Below are 22,813 nucleotides of genomic sequence, written 5' to 3' on the forward strand. Positions count from 1 at the left end.
GAATGAGTGTGTGTATATGCGTGTGAGTGAGTGAATGAGTGAGTGTTTGTATGTGTGTGAGTGAGGGAATGAGTGTGTGTGTGTTTTTGTGAAATATCAGGACACAAATATGTGTATAATGACATGGGTATGACACAGGTATTACAAAAAGAGGGTGAAATATGAGGACGTTCCCCATGTCCTCACTTTTCAAAATGCTTATAAATCACACAGAACAAGGTTTTTTTCACAGAAAGTGAACTGCACAGTCGGTAGGTTTAGGGGCAGTGTGTGTGTGTGTGTGTGTGTGAGGGGTATGTTTAGGGGCAGTGTGTGTGTGAGGGGTATGTTTAGGGGCAGTGTGTGTGTGTGAGGGGTAGGTTTAGGGGCAGTGTGTGTGTGAGGGGTAGGTTTAGGGGCAGTGTGTGTGTGTGAGGGGTAGGTTTAGGGGCAGTGTGTGTGTGAGGGGTAGGTTTAGGGGCAGTGTGTGTGTGAGGGGTAGGTTTAGGGGCAGTGTGTGTGTGTGTGTGTGAGGGGTAGGTTTAGGGGCAGTGTGTGTGTGTGAGGGGTAGGTTTAGGGGCAGTGTGTGTGTGTGTGTGTGTGTGTGAGGGGTAGGTTTAGGGGCAGGGGCAGTGTGTGTGTGTGTGTGAGGGGTAGGTTTAGGGGCAGGGGCAGTGTGTGTGTGTGTGTGTGTGATGGGTAGGTTTAGGGGCAGGGGCAGTGTGTGTGTGTGTGTGTGTGAGGGGTAGGTTTAGGGGCAGGGGCAGTGTGTGTGTGTGTGTGAGGGGTAGGTTTAGGGGCAGGGGCAGTGTGTGTGTGTGTGTGTGAGGGGTAGGTTTAGGGGCAGGGTCAGTGTGTGTGTGTGTGTGAGGGGTAGGTTTAGGGGCAGGGGCAGTGTGTGTGTGTGTGTGTGTGAGGGGTAGGTTTAGGGGCAGGGGCAGTGTGTGTGTGTGTGTGAGGGGTAGGTTTAGGGGCAGGGGCAGTGTGTGTGTGTGTGTGAGGGGTAGGTTTAGGGGCAGGGGCAGTGTGTGTGTGTGTGTGAGGGGTAGGTTTAGGGGCAGGGGCAGTGTGTGTGTGTGTGTGAGGGGTAGGTTTAGGGGCAGGGGCAGTGTGTGTGTGAGGGGTAGGTTTAGGGGCAGGGGCAGTGTGTGTGTGTGTGTGAGGGGTAGGTTTAGGGGCAGGGGCAGTGTGTGTGTGTGTGTGTGTGTGATGGGTAGGTTTAGGGGCAGGGGCAGTGTGTGTGTGTGTGTGAGGGGTAGGTTTAGGGGCAGGGGCAGTGTGTGTGTGTGTGTGTGTGTGTGTGTGTGTGTGTGATGGGTAGGTTTAGGGGCAGGGGCAGTGTGTGTGTGTGTGTGTGTGTGTGATGGGTAGGTTTAGGGGCAGGGGCAGTGTGTGTGTGTGTGTGTGTGTGTGTGTGTGTGTGTGATGGGTAGGTTTAGGGGCAGTGTGTGTGTGTGTGTGTGTGTGTGTGATGGGTTAGGTTTAGGGGCAGGGGCAGTGTAAGGGGATAGAAAATACGGTTTGTACGGTATAAAAACCATTACGCCTATGGAATGTCCTCACATTTCACAAAAACAAACATGTGAGTGTGTGTGTGTGTGTGTGTGAGAGAGTGAATAAGTGTGTGTGTGTATATATGTGTGTGAGTGAATGTTAGTGTGTGTTTACCCTGTGCTCAGCGCAGAGGACGGGACACTGATGTGAAGCAGCCAGTTTCCTCACGCTGACCAAACGCTCCTGAGTGTGAGAGCCACAGCGAGCTGCAAACACACACACACACACACACACACACACAAAACACACCGAGCATCATTAGAGGCAGTTAACGCTCTCATTCAGCAGCGGTGCAGTACATTGTATCACACAAATATGAAGCAGCACAACTGTTTTCAACATTGAAAATATTGTTCATTTATCGTATTCACACCTAAGGTTGATGACGATAGCGATAGTGGCACAGAAGAAATTACTCTCGGTATATTTTTTCCAGCTGATGAACGGTAAAAACATTGCAGGCCAATCAGAATCCATCCTGCTGTAACGAGCTTGAGCATTTAAAGCACCCAAAAATGAAACTTCTGTTATTAAAGGAACACGCCACTTTTGTTGACAATAGGCTCATTTTCCGTCTCCCCTAGAGTTAAACAGTAGAGTTTCACCGTTTGCGACTCCATTCAGCCGATCTCCGGGTCTGGCCAGGGCCGGATTAACCATTAGGCCAACTGGTCACTTGCCCAGGGGCACAGGACATCTAAGGGGCCCGGGGCACTGTCAAATATTATGTTAGATCATGTTTTAAACGCAATCCTCACTTTCCTAATTATATGCAGATTTTTGCAACCCGTTCGATCAAAATTTTATGTTATATCACGTCAAAAACAGTGTCTGTAGCTTCCAGCGAGCGAGGGCGAGCTGTCAGGTCGAATCACGTGACTTGACGCTCTGAAATCAGTGTTGCCAGATTGGGCGGTTTTGAATTTGATTGTGCGGTTAAAAACAGGTTTGGGCGGGTGGACAAAATGTGAGCTGGTTTGGGGTCAGTTTGGTGGTTTTCAAACATCTACATTTTATAGTCTAGTTTTGTTAAAGAGCACCTATCATGGCATTTAAAATGTTCCAAATATTGTTTTAGAAGTCCCCAACAACAGTTTTGCATGCATGCAATGACAAAAAATACTTTAGTTTTCTTATAATATGCATTTATTTTTACCTGTTTTGACAGCGATTCTCAAATGATTCCTTTAGTGATTCACTTTTCAAAACCCCGCCTTTACGCGACGCTAATCTGCGGTGATTGGTCCGATGACCCAGTCAGTTGTGATTGGTATAGTCTGTGCAGATATTTTCGGAAACGGATCGCCCATCAAAGTCTTATAGTGACAGTAATTTGTTAATATGTGTCAGGAGTTATGAATATGAAAACCGCGTCGGAACCGTTTGATTGTAATATGAGCCTCAGCTGATCTCATTCATAAAAAAACTCTCTATCAAATCAACATCCCTCAGGGCTTTTAGTTCAAAAGTGTGCAGATGATGAGTATTTTTTATTCAAAACTTCCTCAAAATGTGCAGATATAGCCTAATCATGAGCGATTGAGTCTCTTATGTGTTGTTTTCAATTCATCCTGGCAGCCGGAGGGCGCTCTGTGCACATGTAGTCCATGTACAGACAGACGAAGAAGAACCATGTGCCATAATAGAAGTCCATAATAAAAGCTTCCTGAGATCGCCAAACATGCAAATTGAGACATTTGAAGACTAATAAACACACAATCGCGACGATGTATGGTTTGTCTTCAAGCCACTTAGTCTTCAAATGCTCATCCTTGGGCAGATGAGAAAAGTTTGCTTTTGAGTCGCACTTCAGAACACAGCGTCTCGTGGCCATGATGTTTTCTAGTTTTCACTGGCGTCTCGTGGCCATGATGTTTTCTAGTTTTCACTGGCGTCTTGGAGCGCAATAAGTGGGCGTATTCTATTCAAATAACTTGACAAGTTGACGTCATCTAGTCAGAGAAAAAGCTTCGGTCTTCTAACGATTCTTAAAAATGACTCAGAGTCGACTCTTACTTTTGAAAGAAAATAACTATATATACGGTGCACTGTCATATTTCAAGCTATACAGGATGTTTTTGTTCACTTAGATCTATGTTACACACTACATGAGAGGTACATTTCAAAATTCCATGATAGGTGCTCTTAAATAACAAACTCAAGTGTGCATCATGACACACACTGGCCCAGCATTCAGCGTAGCACGCACTTTCAGCCAATCAGTGATCAGCAGGGAGTCGCGACTCGCGCTCATTCATGACAGGTTTTTTTTAGCGCGAAATTGTAGCTGGATATCAAATTATCGCTATGCCAAAGTGGCATAAATATACCGTAAGTTATCTACAGTAATGAGTGGGAGAGTGAACCAACTCTCAAAACGTGGATTACACCTGTGACTCAAAGACTCTTTATACATATAACTAACTCTAAGAGCACAGTTGAATGACTTGAATTGACTCCATTCAGCCGATCTCCAGGTCTGGCGGTAGCACTTTTAGCATAGCTTAGCATAGATCATTGAATCGGATTAGACCGTTAGCATCTCGCTCAAAAATGACCAAAGACTTTCGATATTTTTCCTATTTAAAACTATTTTAAAACTTGACTCTTCTGTCATTACATCGTGTACTAAGACCGTCGGAAAATGAAAAGTTGTGATTTTTTAGCCTGATATGGCGAGGAACTATTCTCTCATTCCTGCGTAATAATCAAGAGCTGTGAGCCGTCCCATGAGTGCAGCGGCGCAATGATATTACACAGCGCCTGAAAATAGACTAACTTCCGTCAACATAACCAACGTGACAACCTGCTTGCACAGAGAGCGCTGGGGACTATTCAGAAGAGTCAAGTTTTAAATAGGAAAAATATCGAAACTCTGGTCATGTTTTGAGCGAGATGCTAACGGTCTAATCAGAATCAATGAACTATGCAAAGCTATGCTAAAAGTGAGTTAAACGGTAAAACTCAACTGTTTAACTCTAGGGGAGACGGAAAATGAGCCTATTGTCATAAAAAGTGGCGTGTTTCTTTAAAGCTTGGAACATACTCTGCAAGAACAAAGAAATTTGTTCGTTTTCTCGAGGTGGCAGGAACAAGAACAAAGTCCATACTTCACGAGAAAAGCAGGTGCCGAACATCTCCGTTTCTCCGCATTAACCCCACCCACTTTAAAATTCTGACCAATCGCACAATAGTTCTTGGACACCCACAAGAAAAAAGTTCTGCTCAGACGATGTGTCGAGAACGAGCTGCGAGAACTCCCAAACCGGGGCTCAGAGAACAAAATTACGTCATTTTGTTATCGCAGCCCTGGGAGAGAGAACTTTTTTCTCTGTTCTTGCGGAGTATGTTGCAGCCTTTAGGCTGTTACTCAGACTCACCATCAGTGACCAGGAAACACACCTTCCCCAGGAAACAGTCTGAGTGTAGATGACTGAGAGAGCTCTCGGCTGACTGGAGACTAGAGACAGAGAGACAGAGACACAGAGAGAGAGAGAGAGAGGGAGGGAGATAATGCCTATTAAACATCGCATAAATTTTAAAATCTTACTTATTACTTACAAAGCACTAAATGGTTTAGCTCCCCAATACTTGAGCGAGCTCTTAAAGGGGTGGTAAACCACGATTTCACTATTCTAACTTTAGCTAGCGTGTAATGTTGCTGCTTGAGCATAAACAACATCTGCAAAGTTACAACGTTCAAAGTTTAAAGCAAAGAGAGATATTTGCTTTTAAAGAAATCAGTTTCTAACTACAGCAAACGGCCAGTAGGCGACTACACACATTCCTCCAGGGTTGGTGACATTGTTGCCGCGATGCCGAGGAAACGCTGTTATTTTCATCCGGATTGCAGGTCTGGGGTACTTGCTCTGTTCAGCCTTCATAGGGACGGGGGTGCGTTGCAGAGCGTTTAACACACAGCATGTTATATGCACGTGTGTTTGAGTCAGCGGGGAATCAGGCGCGCGCAGGGCTCCTGCAGCACATCTAACAGAGGAAAACATCCACCGTCTTCGCGATTTCAATGACAGATTTGCACAACGTCAGCTGCGTGAAAAAAACACTGCCGGTGCGTGGATGCACGACGCGCTGCACATTTCACGGAGGACAACACAAACTTCCACAAACTTCGCGAGTTCAACACAGGATATGCACAACGGCTTGTCCTGAAAGCTGGATTTACAAACAGAAGCTGTTCACGGGCCACAACCTGTAAGTCTGATTTATTTTTCATCGATGTGTTTTCCTGTAATAGGTTGTAGCAAGGAAGTAAACAGATGACAACACTGTTCTGCAAACCAGTCTGTTAAATGCTCATTCATACTTAACGTTATCCGACGAACACCTAACGTTACAAACACTAACGTTAAAATCTCAACAGCGAACCTGACATTAGTGTAAATGATTCTTTGATTAGAGCTTTTATGTATTGTTTATCTACAGGCATGCTCAACATGGTTCTGTGTGTGATTTGGCTAACTTACTAGTTAAAGCCAGTGCTTAGTGTTCGTTTTGGGTTAGTTCTTGCGACAGATATTTGGCTATAATCGTTCTAAAAATACAAAAGTTAAAGTGCCATTCAGTAGCGATCATTATAGATCCGCAGTCTTTACTCTTGAGGACTGAACAGGTTCTGCTCGATCATCTTCACTCAAATGTTCTCATATGGTTTTATTGACGCCGACCAAAGCACAGCCTCCAGGTAAGGGGCGTGACGTTTCCGACAACCGTGCACTGCGGTTAGCGAATCAGAACACACTGGGCCAGCTAACCAATCAGAGCCCACTGCGTATTTTTGAGGGACTGGCTTCATACAACCCGGAAAGCATCAGACCGTTTTACAAGGAGGGACAGAGCAGTGTAGAATAAAGGTCAAATATATGAAAAATAAGGCAATTTTTTTTTAAACGAAGCATGAACACATGTTACAGTGCACCCCACAAACACAGTCAAGCCTTCAAAAGAATGTGTTTTACCACCCCTTTAACATATTATACTCCATCACGTCTACTGCGGTCTCAAAATTCTGGCCAGTTGATAATACATAGAATATCCAAATCAACTGCAGGCGGTCGATCGTTTTCCTATTTAGCTCCGAAACTCTGGAACAGTCTTCCTAACATTGTTCGGGAAGCAGACACACTCTGTCAGTTTAAATCTAGACTAAAAACACATCTCTTTACTGTGGCATACACACAAAACACTTTTTCAATGAAATGATTGTTAGGCTGCATTAACTTGGTCAGCCGGAACCGGGAACACTTCCCATAACACCTGATGTACTCGTTACATCATCAGAAGAATGGCATCTACGCTAATGATAGTCTCTCTGTTTTATCCCGAGGTTTACTGCAGTCAGCCGGATCCGGGCCGTATCCAGTTCAGATGGTGGACCTGCACCCAGAGAAGACCAACGCAGGACCCCGAAGTGTCTGCAGAGACCGTGATTAGACTCCCCCTGAAACTGCCTCATCGACACGGCGTCTCAATAAACCCTTCTCCGGCGTGTTGACTCAGATTGTTCGAATATTACAATTAAATAATACTTAAATCGATATGTCATCCTCAATAAACCCGTCTCCAGCATGTTGCCTCCGGTCCCTCGAATATTCTGATCTATTATGACCTCTGAGCTGTAAAGCTGCCAGAATAATAATAATAATACGCTGTTTGTTAATTGGCCAGAGGAGAACTGGCACCCCGACTGAGCCTGGTTTCTCCCAAGGTTTATTTTTCTCCATTAGGTCACCTGATGGGGTTTTGGTTTCCTTGCCACTGTTGCCTCTGGCTTGGCGTGCTCAGTTGGGGACACTACATTTTTCAACTAAACATCGAAATAAATCTAAATAATAAACTAAATTAACCATTTTAACTAAATTACTGATCGAATTATTGATCTAAAGCCCACACTGTCACTGTATGATACTTGAAATTTTTCCAGAATGGCTATTCAGCTGAATAAAATTATGCTGCATTATTTTCCTGTTTAACACTGTAAAGCTGCTTTGAAACATTCTACATGGTTAAAAGCGCTATATAAATAAAGTTGACTTGACTTGACTTGAGAGAGAGAGAATGAGAGTCCACTCAGTCCCCCAGATCAGAGAGAGAGAGAGAGAGAGAGAGAGAGAGAGAGAGAGAGAGAGAGAGAGAGAGAGATAGAGAGAGATAGAGAGAGAGAGAGAGAGAGAGAGAGAGAGAGAGAGAGAGAGAGAGAGAGAGAGAGAGAGAGAGAGATCTGTGTACCTGCGCTCGGACAGAAGATTGATTATGAAAACTATTAAATCAATACGCGGGCGAGTTTTCTTGTTCTCCGCGGGCAGAGGGAGTTTTCTGGCCAGCCGCCTGGAAGACATCACACACATTTACACTCACTCATGTGTGCTAAAAACAGCCATTTATCACATTATATATATATAAAAACACTCAGTTTACAATAATAATTTATAATATATATTAAGAATTATATATACCATCCATTTAAGCAGATTTTTTATTATCATTAACAACTGTAATTATTAATATATGATAATAATACATTAATAACAATAGTTTTGAAAGTGTGTGTGTTTATATTTGTCACTCACACATTGACGTTGAACTCTTTCTCATACTGCACTATGGCGTCGGCTAGTTTGGACTGAAGCTCCTCTTCATTTTCAACCAACTATCAAAACACACAATAAATATTACAATAAGCAATAAACTGATAAACCGCATCGGTGACGCGCGCTACTCACGAGCACAGTCGCGGTGTTCAGCTCGGGGACTTTACTGTACGGCGTCAGGAGCGACATGATGAGATACACGCGTTTAGTAAATCAAATACTCGTTAAGTTGTTTGTTTGTTTACCGGAGAAACAGCCAAACCTCCTGATTCGCGATCCGCTTCCTCCTCGCGCTTATTTTCAAAGTTCACGCGCTTGACGTCACATAGACGCGACCCGCCACAGTGCGCGTGCGCGCTGCTGCCCTCGCGCGTACAGGAACCAGCTCACATCCATTTAATAAGATCCATTAAAAAGTGATTTAAATACTTTATAACTTAAAAAAAAGGGGGGGGGGGGGTGTTTTATTTGTAATATTTATCTTTTTGTTTTTTTAAAAACAAGGGTCTATCACATGCACAAACACACACGTGAGTGTGTGTGTATACACTGTTCAGGCATATCATTATGACCACCTTCCTAATATTGTGTTGGTCCCCTTTTTGCTGCCAAAACAGCCCTGACCCGTCGAGGAACGGACTCCACTAGACCCCTGAAGGTGTGCTGTGGTATCTGGCACCAAGATGTTAGCAGCAGATCCTTCCAGTCCTGTAAATTGCGAGGTGGGGCTTGTTTGTTCAGCAGTATTTTAAATGTACATATATATACCCAATATCAAACTAGCTTACTCTGATATCAAATACTGTAAAATATGGTGACCTGTGACTGATTTAATCAAAGTTTAGTCTGGATGGTGCAACCCAGATAAAGACATTTACATGTAAACACATTTTAGGGTAACAAATGTAGTCGTCTTTGATATTTGTAACACTTTTGTTGCATTGTACACACTTTAATTCCACCGCAAATCACTCACTGATGCTGACACTTCAACAGAAGCAGAAAATCAACTCCAAGAAGACGAAAAGCCCGAGATATGTAAACAACGAAAGCAACAGATTTATTGTTTCATAGCATGACAAGGCAAGATGAAGTTTCAAGACAACGTCTCAACACCGCAAAACCAAAGAGTGATAAAAAGGGGAAAAGAGAAAACATCCTGGTACCGTGAGAAACAATGTAAGCCGAGCTATAAACGTGTGCGGTTATGTGTGGTTGGTTTCGGTTTATGTGGGGAGAGAAAAACAAAAAATAAAAGAGTCACCAGCTTAACATCCCAGTTCAGCTCCGAGTTTATATCCATGACAAATGAAATCAGAGGGAAGGAAAAAAAAACAAGAGAAAACATCCACATCAAAATCATTTCAGTCATTTAGGGACCTTTAATTTCTTTAAAAAAGGGGAAAAAAAAGAAGAAAGAGTTTAAAAAAACTTCAGTGGTGGTTTTACACTCCCGCAGGCCTTTCCTTCATCCACCTGCCCTCCTCTTCCCAGATAAAAAATAAGCTACTTCTAAACACTTCCGTCACACGCTCTTTTGGTTTGCTGACTAGTTTGGAGCAACTAGATCAAGGTGTGTAACTCTTGCTGTCTGAGGCGTTGTTTGTATCTCAAATAATGATGCTGGTCTCTCTCACACACACACTCTTTCTCTCTCTCTCACACACACACACACACACACACACACACATCTGCGACTGGCTTCCTCTCTGTAGCCGCTGAGCTTCTACTGATGTATAAGTAACCGGATGAGACGGCCATTCAGTTATTGACAGATCAGTGTGGGCGACTGCCGGCTGTGAGACGCGACAGGGGTCGTGTAAAGTTTCTGATTCCCGTCTCCTAGATCTCTCCGGACTCCCTCTCCTCGGAGCTGGAGCGCTGGTCCCGCTCCAGCGACACCGATCTCTCCCGCTCCCTCATTTGGCTCATGTCTGGGGAGGCGGGGGATCGCTCTCTCTCCACGTCCCTCCGGCCGTTGTCCCGCCATCTCTCGTCCGCCGGGTTCTCCCGCCATCTCTCCTGGGACACGGGCTGTTCCGGCTCTCTGGTGTGTGAAGACCTGCAGAAATCAGGACACAGCGGGTCACAGCGGGTCACAACGGGTCACAGCGGGTCACAACGGGTCACAACGGGTCACAACGGGTCACAACGGGTCACAGCGGGTCACAACGGCCGCTCGAGGGAGTGGGACAGAGGGAACTTTGAATACATACGATTCACTTCCTTTAAAATTATTTCTTCCAAATATAAATTTAATAAAAAATAACTTCACATGGTTTCAGATCATTTTAAATATATATTTAGAATTTAAATTATTTAGTAATTTAAAAATAAAATAAATATACAATTAATACATTTTAAATAATTAAGTAATTTTAAATGATTGAAAATAGTTTTTATTATAAACATAAATCACTTAAATAGTTTTAAAAAGCTGGAATTATTTTATATTATTTAAAAAGTTAAAATTAACCTTACTTTAAAATGTAAATAGTTTCAAATAAAGTAAAATAATATATATTTTTGGAATTTAAATGCATCCCAAATATAACCGTTTTAATACATTTCAAATAATTTAAGTTTCCAATATAAATTAATTCATTAAATAATAATTTTAATTATTTCAAATTTAAATTCCAAATATAAGTCATTAAAAAGTAATTTCGATTTAATGAAAATAGTTTAAAAAAAATTACATTCCAAATATAAATCACTTAAATTTAAAAAACAAGTATTATTTAAAATCCAAATATAAATTTAATAAAAAGTCATTTCAAATTATTTCACATCATTTTACATATGTATTTAGAATTTAAATTTTGTAATTTAAATAAAATAAATATAAAATACATTTTAAATAATTTAATATATAAATTCCAAATAAATAAATATTTTCAAAGTAATTTAAAATGATTGAAAATAGTTTAACATTTAAATTCCAAACATAAATCACTTCATTTAAAAATAAACCAGAATTATTTCATATTTTAATTCCAAACATAAATTATAAACAAATTAAAATAGTTAAAATTACTTAACTTTAAACAGTTTCAAAATAAAGTAAAATAATATATATATTTGGAATGTAATTTATTTGATAAAACAATAATTAAATAAAATCCCAAATATAATTTGTAAAAAATATTTTTCAAATAATTTAAGTTTCCAATATAAATTGATAAAAAATACATTGAAATTATTTCACATTTAAATTCCAAATAAAAAAAATTAATTTAGAATGATTGAAAGTTTCAAATAATTCACCTTCCACATATATGTTTAATAAGTATTTAATTTTTAAAAAAATAATTTATAAAATTTTTTTTTTTAATAATCTGTCTCTAAAATCATAATTATTTAACATATTGGGATCTTGTCGTAATGCCCTCTAACACATCCCTCGACTATAAAAAACTATTCAAATAATTAAAATTCCAAATATAAAAATGATTTAATAATTAAAAAATAATTTCCATTACTTTATTTTGAATTTATCTGGCTCTAAAACGTAAAATCATCATGCTGTTAGTTACAATATTTTTACCAAATTTACCTGCCCTCGACTATGAAAAAAAATCTATATAATAATTGAAATTCCAAAAATAAATATAATTTAATTACTTTATTTTGAATTGATCTGGCTCCAAAACGTAAAATCATAACCATTTAACACCCCACATGTGCTTATTTTAATTGAACATTGTTCTCTTGTCATGTGGTTTACACTGATTTTACACCGCATTAGCACACACACAACTGCGGCACAAGCTCGGCAACTCATGCCTTATTGCTCAAATGTAGGAGTTAGAGGAAGAGCTTCCTCCAGGTCAGGTGAATCTGATACCTCTTCCTTTTGCTCCTGTGCGAGTGGGAGCGAGAGCGATGGCGCTCTTTGTGTCTGTGTTTCCTCTCCCTCTCTCGTTCCCGTTCTCCATCCTCACGGTGCCGACGAGAGCGATGGGAGGACGAGCTTCCCCCTTCCCTGAAAACCAGAGAGAGAGAGAGAGAGACGCATAAACAGGAGATCGCCTTGCCTCAGGGATACAGACGGGGAATCAAGACGACCCTCACCGATATCGCTCCGCACTCCGGGATCGGGACCTACAACCAGAGAGAGGATTAAACACTTATTAATATGTCACAGCTTCTGGGATTAAAATCTCAGACAGATTTGATCAGTTAAACTAAATGAGCAGGGCTGATTGTGAGCACCTCCTGCGTTCCCTCTCCCGGTCCCTCACGCGCTCCCGCTCTCTCTCGCGCTCCTTCTCGCGCTCCTGCTCGCGCTCCCGCTCGCGCTCCAGCTCCCACTCTCTGGCTCGCTCCTCTTCTTTGTCGCGCTCCTCTCTTCTCTTCGTGCGCATGCGCTCCTGTTTCTCCGTCACGGCTTTCTGGAAACCAGAGCAGTTCATCTATGAGATGCCGAAGGACACCAGAGGCTGATTGAGCTCCGCGTGCCGCCCTCTTACCCGCAGTTTATCCAGTTTCTCACGGATTTCGATGAAACCTAGATGTAGCTTCCCTCCGAAGTGGTCGGCGAGCCGGCGGTCGTTGTCGTGGAGACCGAGGTACGCGGAGCAAACCTCACACACGCGCAGTTTCTGCTGCTGGAAGCTGGAGGCGGGCATGGAGTTGCGGTATATGTCCTACACACAAACACATGGTTTAGATCAACACAATCAACTGCAGTAATGGCATTACAAACGCTCTGATTTGAAACAGTTCTAGAGCTGGGACTACATCGACCCCCATGACCCCACACTGACCTCTGCCTCTTTCTTCAGGGTGCGCGTTTTCTCCACCTTCTCCAGCACCTGCTGAGCCTCATCCACGTTCCCCTCGCCGCCCAGCTGCTCCGCACGCGCCAGGAGCTTCCCGATCTCCTCGTTCAGCTCGTGCACACGCTCCGCCTGCAACAACACACCCGCGAGACAATCAGAGGACGGGAAGGAGTCCAAGGGAGAGTCGGGAAAACAGGAAGCTTCATACTAAGGGTCAGGGACGGTGGCCAATGGTCATGAAAACCAAAACTTGAGTTAGAAACTGATCTCAAGCTCAATAAAAGCTATGGAAGTCCGTTTCTACCACGGAATTAAACATCGCAACTCTTTCTTCTCACAATTACAAGATTTTAACTCTCAAAATCCTGAGTTTACGTCTCGCAATTAAAACTTTTCCCCCAGAAATCCGAGTTACCGTCTCGTAATTCAGACTTTTTTTCCAGAATTCCAAGTTTCCGTCTTGAAATTCAAACTTTTTTCCAGAATTCTGAGTTTACGTCTCGCAATTCAAACTTTTTTCCAGAATTCTGAGTTTCCGTCTCGCAAATCAAACTTTTTTTCCAGAATTCCGAGTTTATGTCTCGCAATTCAAACTTTTTTCCAGAATTCTGAGTTTCCGTCTCGCAATCCAAACTTTTTTTTCCAGAATTCCGAGTTTATGTCTCGCAATTCAAACTTTTTTTTCCAGAATTCCGAGTTTATGTCTCGCAATTCAAACTTTTTTTCCCAGAATTCCGAGTTTGTCTTGCAATTCACTTTTTCCCCCCAGAATTCAGTTTCCGTCTCGCAATTCAGATTTTTTTCCCCCAGAATTCCAAGTTTATGTCTCCCAATTCAAACTTTTTTCCAGAAATCCAAGTTTCTGTCTTGCAATTCAGACTTTTTTCCCCAGAAATCAGAGTTTGCGTCTTGCAATTCAGACTTTTTTCCCCAGAAATCAGAGTTTGCGTCTCGCAATTCAACTTTTTTACAGAATTCTGAGTTTCCGTCTCGCAATTAAAACTTTTTCCCCCAGAATTCCGAGTTTGTCTCGCAATTCACTTTTTTCCCCCCAGAATTCAGAGTTTCCGTCTCGCAATTCAGATTTCCCCCCCCCAGAATTCAGAGTTTATGTCTCCCAATTTAAACTTTTTTCCAGAATTCTGAGTTTCCGTCTTGCAATTCAGACTTTTTTTCCCAGAATTCCGAGTTTATGTCTTGCAATTCAAACTTTTTCCCCAGAATTCCGAGTTTGTCTCCCAATTCAAACTTTTTTCCAGAATTCCGAGTTTATCTCTCGCAATTAAAACTTTTTTCCAGAATTCCGAATTTCCGTCTCGCAATTAAAACTTTTTTTTCCAGAATTCCAAGTTTATCTCTCGCAATTAAAACTTTTTTCCAGAATTCGGAGTTTCCGTCTCGCAATTAAAACTTTTTTCCAGAATTCGGAGTTTACGTCTTGCAATTAAAACTTTTTTTCCCCAGAATTCTGAGTTTGTCTCGCAATTCAGACTTTTTTTCCAGAATTCCAAGTTTACGTCTCGCAATTCAGATTTTTGTTCCCATAATTGTGATTCAGACTTTAGCAATTACCTTTATCATTCAGTGGTGGAATCAAGCTTCCATAACATATGTTTCCTTTAAAAAACCCACATTGAGTTTTTCCTGTTTGTATGCATTTCCTATTAAAACAGGAAGTTGGAGCGGGACACTTCAAAGGCCTCCTCCTCTGTTTTTCTATAAAGACACCATTTATATGAGAGCTGTGGACCATGATTCACTACTTGGTATTCTGTGGACAGAAAGCAGGTGTGTGGGCCAAAAGCAGGTGTGTGAAAGCTCATTATGAGAACGATCTGAAAGTGAGATCCAGCTTTGCCGAGAAGCGTTGAGGGATTCCCCAGCGCTTACCTTGGCAGCCACCTCAGCGCTGATCTCTTCCTGTGTTTCGGCCAGCCGCTTCTTGGCCAGTTCGGTTCTTCGGTCACAGTCTGCGATGAAGGACTGCAGGTGCTCTGCGGCCTGAGGACACACACCACAATCAGACATTCATGAGCAGTGCACACACACACACACACACACACACACACACACACACACACACACACACACACACACACACACACACACACACACACACACACACACACACACACACACACACACACACACACACACACACACACACACACACACACACACAGCCTAAAGCAGATGAGCACTTCATACTCACGTCCAGCTCAAAGAAAAACTCCTGCTGTTTAGATGCGATCTCATAATCGGCTCTCAGAGCCAGGTCGTGGATCTTCACACACTCGCCCAGATCCATGCGCTGCACAAACACAAAGCAGGAAGTCATGATGCAGCCGTGGTGAAGCAGCTTTCAGAAGAGTGAAGGCATCACCACCGGAGCTCTTACCGTTCCAGACAGTATGTCGTGTGGACAGGACTCCAGCAGATGACTCTTACACACACGCTCATCCGTGAACTTGATCCTCTGCCGCATCGTGTCGCCTGCGGGAAACCAGACCGGACAAATTATAGGCATCAAAAATCCACAAATCGCAATCAAATCCTGATTCTCACAGGACAAAAACCATGAAACTCAATGACCCAGAATCACGAGGTCAATATCATCATTTAATCACGTTAATCATAAATTGCCTCAAATCATGATTCATCGTAAAATCATGAAAAATATATGACGGCATGCAATTCAAAATGAGACATTATGTCACTTGCCTCAATTTATGATTCTCATCACAGCAAATGAATCATAACAATCATGATTCTCAAATCATTCGAGGGATATGAAAACAACCCAGAGAAAATCATAAAATGCATGGTTTTAAATAAATTAAATAATGAGAAATAATAGCGGGGTTCACCAAATCATGGCATTCAAAAAGTTGTCTATCAATAATCATAAATCTGACGTGATTCCCGTCAATCAAACCAATGATCACAATAACATCAAGTTATTTAATAATTATCAGTCAACAAAAGAGAATAACACTAATTATAAAGGCATGAGAACAAAATTATGAAAGTAAAATGATGGCATGTTGATCAAATTGCAGTTTTGACCCGAAAAAAGTCGAATAATGCAACTCAAAATTAGACATCTTGTCATGTGTGACCCTGGAGAACAAAACCAAGTCTAAGTCTATTTCGGCTATATTTGTGGCAATAGCCAAAATTATACATTTTTATTTTATGCCAAAAAGCATTAGGATATTAAGAATCATGTTCCATGAAGATATTCTGTAAATGTCCTACCCTAAATGTATCAAAGATGTATTATTAGTAGTAATATCCATTGCTAAGGACTTCATTTGCACAACTTTAAAGGAGATTTTATCAATATTTCGATGTTTTGCACTATCCTAACAAACCACACATCAATGGAAAACTTATTTATTCATGTGCAAATCTCAATTTTAAAAGAAAATGAACCCTTATGACTGGTTTTGTGGTCCAGGATCATGATTTGCCTAAACTTATGATTCTCATCATGGCAAATGAATCATAACAATCATGATTCTCGTCAAACAATTTGAGGGATTGCAGACAAATCATAAGATTCATGATTTTTAATCCAATATTTAATAATAGCGGTGTTCAAATCATGGCAATCAAAAAGGAGAAAGGTTATCAATCCAAAAAAAAGAGAGAATATCACCAATTATAAAGTTATGACAACAAATGACCCCTTATGTGCTGTTGGGGAGGCTTTCGTGTCTTAATTTGAGTCTTAACTTTCTCTGTGTTTCAGCAAATGCAATGATTTTTGGTGACAAATCTTATTTTGACACATATTTTGGGAAAATGCTTTGAAAATGTTCACAAACTCACTGATAGGCTCGTGGAATTGCCCACAGTGTTTCGTTACATTCGGGATGAAAACAGCCACTAAATTAAACTGCTGTAAAAATGTATCAGATCAATATTTTTTAAATATTTCTTTTGCATGAATCTATGAATCAACCTCAGTCCTGATCAAAACTACTAAATCCTTTTTTTTTTTTTTTATCCAGGATTTTTACTCTTCAATTGCCAATGATTTTCAAAAACTGATTTGGGGAGAAAAACACACAAAATGACTTATTTTCAATATAAAATGTGATTGTGGACTGGATTTTTTTAACCTTTTAATCACAGTCTTGGACAAGTGAAAGATTAGTAACATCACTGACTTTGATGCGTTGTTAGTTTTTGTGCAGGATCAGATTTTAATTGACTGTTCGTGGCTGTTTTTGCCCCATTGACTTCCATTATAACATCATTTCTTGTTTGCAAAGCCATGACACCATATACTCATGCATTTTTGATTGTTGGTGGTTTTCCCTGTTGGGAAGAGGTAAAATGTGTAATTTGTACAGGTGATCACCAGGTGGCACCATTAACCCTTTAGATAGGCCTGTGCTAAAAAAAAACGGCCAGTTTTTGGCTTTTATATGGAGTATAACAGCATATAAATGAGCGAGAAATCTGATCCTGCACAAAAACTAACAATGCCAATGATGTTACTAATCTACATGTCCAAGACTGTGATAAAAGGTTAAAAATATTCAGTCCACAATCACTTTTTATACCGAAAATAAATCATTGTGTGTTTTTTCACCCCAAATCCGTGACATAATTTATGAACTTGGTAATTAAAGAGTAAAAATCCTGTTTTATTTTTTACAACATTTAGTAGTTTTAGACTAATATATTTATGCAGTTTATCTGATACATTTTTACAGCAGTTTGATTATTTAGTGGATGTTTTCATCCAGAACATAACGAAAGGGTGAATTTGAACAACTCAAGGGTTAATGAAAATAAAAATGCATCATGTTGATCAAATTGACCCAATCATACACCCCCAAAAAAGTAGATTATGACATGAAATATCACTTTAATCATGATTTACCTCAATTTATGATTCTCATCATGGCAAATTAATCACGATTCTCATCAGATAACACGAGGGATATGACAGACACATGTATAATTAATCATATAATCAATCTGAGGTGCTTCCCGTCAATCAAAGCAGTGATTTCAACGCCATCAAATGATTTAACCCAGAATAATCGCGAGTTTTGACCCGATCTGTCAGGAGAAGCAGTTAAAGTTGTGAATCTCCTTCCCGGGTTAGTTTCGCTTTGGTGAGAATGGGAGAAGCACTGACCGTCTCTGCTGGTGCCCATGAGCTGGTCCAGCATGGCCCTCATCTGCGCCTGGGCCGACATCTTCCCCGGTCCCGGTCTCCACGCGCGTGAGATGTGCCGTTATCTGCGTTCAGGGTTCAACTGGTGCTGTTTATCTGTCCTGCTCCACCAACTGCTCACACAGCAGGCCGCAAAGCCACCGGCCGCCGAAACCGCTCGAGCCTCCTCCGCTAACACACTCTCCGCCCGCAGCACACACGGCCTCTCGCGTGTTTAGTCCGTCAGACTGCGCGGTTTATGGCCGAGCTCGCGCTGGAGTCTGCCGGGTCATGGATCTGTGAGTCTGGGCTGTCTCGTGCGTTAGCAGAAGCGGCTAACTCTTCCCCTACGCCCCTGAATCCGCCTGATCTGCGCTTATTTATCAGTCCTAGCGCTGCTTTATCAGTCCGCAGATCAATATTTTGTGTAGTGGTCCATATTCGCAAAGTTTTGACAGTGTTTATTTGTTGTTGTTTTATTGTTTTATTTCTTTTTTTGCCTCTCGGAATGAGACTTCCGACCCGCGCGCGCGCAGCTCCCGCTCGGTTACGCGGCCTCGAGGAAGTGCCGCAGAGCTCGCGCGCTGATTGGCTGACGGGCGGGTGACATCATAACGGTCGCGCTGCTCTGCGAGTGTAGTTCGGACGGGCTTGAGCATGTGGAGCAGCCATAGCCTGTAGTTGTTTGGGTTTTTTTAATACAAAAAAATATATATACAAAGATTTGTACATACATGTACAACAAGTAGAAAACAATATGTACAGTAAAAGTAAAATTACAACAATTTAAAGTAACAAACAGCTTAATTCGTGCTTTTTTTGTTCTTAATTTGATCTTAATTTGTAGTACCATATTGTTTAATCTTAATATTATTAATATTAATTACTTAATATTATTATGTATATATATTTAATATTGTTTACATTTAAACTTTTTTTTCTCACATGAATGTGATATTTTCCAAGTAAAACAAAAAGTTGTATAAGGAAGCACATCGTACTTTTGGAATCAACATTATCCTGTAAATAAAATAAAATAAAAAATACTACATAATACTGATCAATTTGTATATGTTCCAAACAGCCTACAAATAAAATTAGAAACATCCAAACAAAACATTTGAGTCACAGATTATTTGGCATTGCCTCAATATTCACATAAGTTTTCAATATTCAAACGGTAACCCTGTTTAAAAAAAAATATGGACGTAGTGTCCGTGACGTCAGGCGTCACTGTCACTCAAAGTGGCCACGCCCTTAATTATGCAGAACTTTAAGGCTTTATATAATGTAAACGAATGAGTTATAAAATAACCCCCCCCCCCCTCCCCCCCTCCCGTCGTCATGAAGGGCAAAATTAGCCGTATAGACCAAAAGCACAATTTGTCCCAGACTGTAAACATGTTTTAATCTGCTGTAAAGTTGCTTTATAACCTTTATAACACGAGCTCAATGAGATTCTGCTCCTTCTGGAGTCTGCCTCTAGCGGCCAGTCGATGAACTGCAGTTTAAGGCACTTCCATATCGGCTTCAAGAGAAGTTGCCGCTTCGGAGCAACATTATTTTTTTTTTTAATTAAAAATTAGGCCTATATATATATATATATATATATATATATATAAGATATATATATATATCTTATCGATCCCAAACTTTTGAAAGGCAGTGTGTGTGTATATATATGTATATAACAATGTAAAATAATTGTTTTCTATTTGAATATGTTAAAGTGTAATGTATTCCTGTGCTCAAAGCTGAATCTTCAGCATCATTACTCCAGTCTTCAGTGTCACATGATCCTTCAGAAAAATCATTCTGATTTGATATAACATTTATTATTATGATCAAAGTTCAAAACAGTTTTGTACATTAATTTTCTAGGATTCTTTGATGAATAGAAAGTTCAAAAGAACAGCATTTTTCTGAAATACAAATATATTGTAGCCTATATTATAAATGTCTTTTCACTTTTGATCGGTTTAATGCATCCTTGCTGAATAAAAGTATTAATTTCTTTAATTTCTTCCGCCCCTAAAAATCTTACTGACCCCAAACTTTTGAACAGTGGTGTATAGACGCACAATTTTTTTAAATATATTTAAATATTAAATATATATATACACGTGTGCGTGTGTAATAAGAAATGACACCCTATTGAATTCCATGTTTTTTTCCGTATCAGGATACAATAGAAACAATCATCAGGTCTTTAGCTGGTCTTGTAAACTGGGAAAAACAGTTTCTTCCAGGAGTTCTAGTTTGAGGGATAAGCTTGTTCACACGGACACACACACACATCATCTCTTCTTCGACTACACTCTAAAAAATGCTGGGTTAAAAACAACCCAAGTTGGGTTGAAAATGGACTAACCCAGCAATTGGGTTGTTTTAAGCAAACATTTAACCCAACCGCTGGGTTAGTCCATTTTCAACCCAACTTGGGTTGTTTTTAACCCAGCATTTTTTAGAGTGTCCTCTTGTCGATGTCCAGGGTAGCTTTCCATGCTTTAACTGTACGTCCTGCACTAAATACATCAAATGTAAATCATTTCCACATCCTTCCACACTAAAAACACACCGGATCAGATGATTGATTACCTGCAAGAGTGCAAATGATTTGCATTAGGCTATCATTTGCCCGTGTTCTCTGTTATAAAACCACACGCGCATTACACACAAGAATCATTAAACACACAGAGCCATTCACAGGCAGGATGATATATCTCCGCTTTAACACTCTTTGTCTGACATGAAGCATCGAGAGGATTTGACCTCATGGAAGAGGCGGAGATAGAGCTTTAACCTTGAGTCTTTATTCCCTGAGGATATGAACAAAGAACTACAACTTTCCTGCTTTTTCTAAAAAAAAAAAATTCTTCTGTGTTATCTATCCTACATGTATTGTCTTTACATTTTACTTTTCTATAATTGAATACCTGTAATATAGTGTGCCATGTATGCTAATTATTAGACTCTCTTGGAGCCCCACCTGTGATAGAGCTGCACTCTTGATAATCAATCCATAAAATAAATGTTTTGATAGACTTATTTAGTCTGTATTGAATGTTCCCGGTCTGCAGTGGTCAGTCTCTATCAAAAGTGCTCAAGGAGGAACAGTGGAGAACCGGCCACAGGCTCATGGGCGGCCGAGGCTCATTGATGCACGTGTGGAGCGAAGGCCGATCAAACAGACGAGCTACTGGAGCTCAAACTGCTCAAGAAGTTAAAGGGTTAGTCCACACAAAAATGTAAACTGTCATTAATTCCTCACCCTCACGTCGTTCCAAACCCGTAAGACCTTCATTCATCCTCAGAACACAAATGAAGATATTTCTGATGAACTCTTGAGAGCTCTCTGACCCTCCATAGACAGCAACTTAATGACCACTTTCAAGGCCCAGAAAGGCAGTGAAGACATTGTTAAAATAGTCAATTTTTTTGACCTTAGTGTTATGAAGCGACAAGAATACTTTTTGGGCACAAAATAACGACTTTATTCAACAATTTTGTTCTAGCCTGTGTCAGACTCCTACGCGAGCACCACCTGTATTTACAATGGAAACTTGCGTAGGAGACTGACACAGGCTAGAACAAAATAGTTGAATAAAGTCGTTATTTTGGTCTGTTTTAGCGCCCAAAAAGTATTCTCATTGCTGTGTAAACTGATGTAAACGGGTGTGTAAACATTTGAGCAAGACTGTATATACAAACACACAACTTATATATATATATATATATATATATACACTCACTCACCTAAAGGATTATTAGCAACACCTGTTCAATTTCTCATTAATGCAATTATCTAATCAACCAATCACATGGCAGTTGCTTCAATGCATTTAGGGGTGTGGTCCTGGTCAAGACAATCTCCTGAACTCCACACTGAATGTCAGAATGGGAAAGAAAGGTGATTTAAGCACTTTTGAGCGTGGCATGGTTGTTGGTGCCAGACGGGCCGGTCTGAGTATTTCACAATCTGCTCAGTTACTGGGATTTTCACGCACAACCATTTCTAGGGTTTACAAAGAATGGTGTGAAAAGGGAAAATCATCCAGTATGCGGCAGTCCTGTGGGAGAAAATGCCTTGTTGATGCTAGAGGTCAGGGGAGAATGGGCCGACTGATTCAAGCTGATAGAAGAGCAACTTTGACTGAAATAACCACTCGTTACAACCGAGGTCTGCAGCAAAGCATTTGTGAAGCCACAACACGCACAACCTTGAGGCGGATGGGCTACAACAGCAGAAGACCCCACCGGGTACCACTCATCTCCACTACAAATAGGAAAAAGAGGCTACAATTTGCACGAGCTCACCAAAATTGGACAGTTGAAGACTGGAAAAATGTTGCCTGGTCTGATGAGTCTCGATTTCTGTTGAGACATTCAGATGGTAGAGTCAGAATTCGGCGTAAACAGAATGAGAACATGGATCCATCATGCCTTGTTACCACTGTGCAGGCTGGTGGAGGTGGTGTAATGGTGTGGGGGATGTTATCTTGACACACTTTAGGCCCCTTAGTGCCAATTGGGCATGGTTTAAATGCCACGGCCTACCTGAGCATTGTTTCTGACCATGTCCATCCCTTTATGACCACCATGTCCCCATCCTCTGATGGCTACTTCCAGCAGGATAATGCACCGTCACAAAGCTCCAATCATTTCAAATTGGTTTCTTGAACATGGCAATGAGTTCACTGGACTAAAATGG

General features: G+C 40.8%; 2 protein-coding genes across 2 annotated transcripts in view; both read right to left on the bottom strand.

Moving 5' to 3' along the window:
- pane1 (proliferation associated nuclear element) overlaps window positions 1–8,480 on the bottom strand; it is a 14,099-nt gene extending 5,619 nt beyond the window's left edge. The window contains exons 1-5 of the mRNA XM_079812845.1: window positions 8,275–8,480; window positions 8,122–8,201; window positions 7,781–7,879; window positions 4,915–4,994; window positions 1,649–1,740 (exon numbers count right to left, since the gene is read on the bottom strand). Of these exons, the coding sequence (XP_079668971.1) occupies window positions 1,649–1,740; window positions 4,915–4,994; window positions 7,781–7,879; window positions 8,122–8,201; window positions 8,275–8,331 (408 nt within the window). The 5' untranslated portion in view covers window positions 8,332–8,480. The remainder of the gene's footprint in view (window positions 1–1,648; window positions 1,741–4,914; window positions 4,995–7,780; window positions 7,880–8,121; window positions 8,202–8,274) is intronic.
- Window positions 8,481–9,178: 698 nt separating this feature from the next.
- Window positions 9,179–18,681, bottom strand: LOC307123958 (putative RNA-binding protein Luc7-like 1). Its single transcript, XM_079812841.1, has 10 exons — window positions 18,085–18,681; window positions 15,325–15,419; window positions 15,139–15,237; window positions 14,817–14,927; window positions 12,912–13,055; window positions 12,615–12,791; window positions 12,358–12,536; window positions 12,217–12,246; window positions 11,990–12,127; window positions 9,179–10,204 (listed from the first exon to the last, which is right to left on the bottom strand). Exons 1-10 carry the CDS (start codon window positions 18,143–18,145, stop codon window positions 9,985–9,987), a joined length of 1,254 nt encoding a protein of 417 aa, XP_079668967.1. The 5' UTR covers window positions 18,146–18,681; the 3' UTR covers window positions 9,179–9,984.
- Window positions 18,682–22,813: the final 4,132 nt, after the last annotated feature.

The sequence above is a fragment of the Gobio gobio genome (genome assembly GCF_949357685.1).
Source record: "Gobio gobio genome assembly, chromosome: 3".
NCBI classification, from domain to species: Eukaryota; Metazoa; Chordata; class Actinopteri; order Cypriniformes; family Gobionidae; genus Gobio; species Gobio gobio.

Excerpts from the sequence above, each read along its gene's own strand:
- LOC307123958 (XM_079812841.1), bottom strand. The coding sequence starts at position 18,145 with ATGTCGGCCCAGGCGCAGATGAGGGCCATGCTGGACCAGCTCATGGGC. Across the intron at positions 15,238-15,324 it reads ACGACATACTGTCTGGAACG|CGCATGGATCTGGGCGAGTG; the intron begins GTAAGAGCTCCG and ends GTGTTTGTGCAG. Across the intron at positions 14,928-15,138 it reads AGTTTTTCTTTGAGCTGGAC|GCCGCAGAGCACCTGCAGTC; the intron begins GTGAGTATGAAG and ends GTGTGTCCTCAG.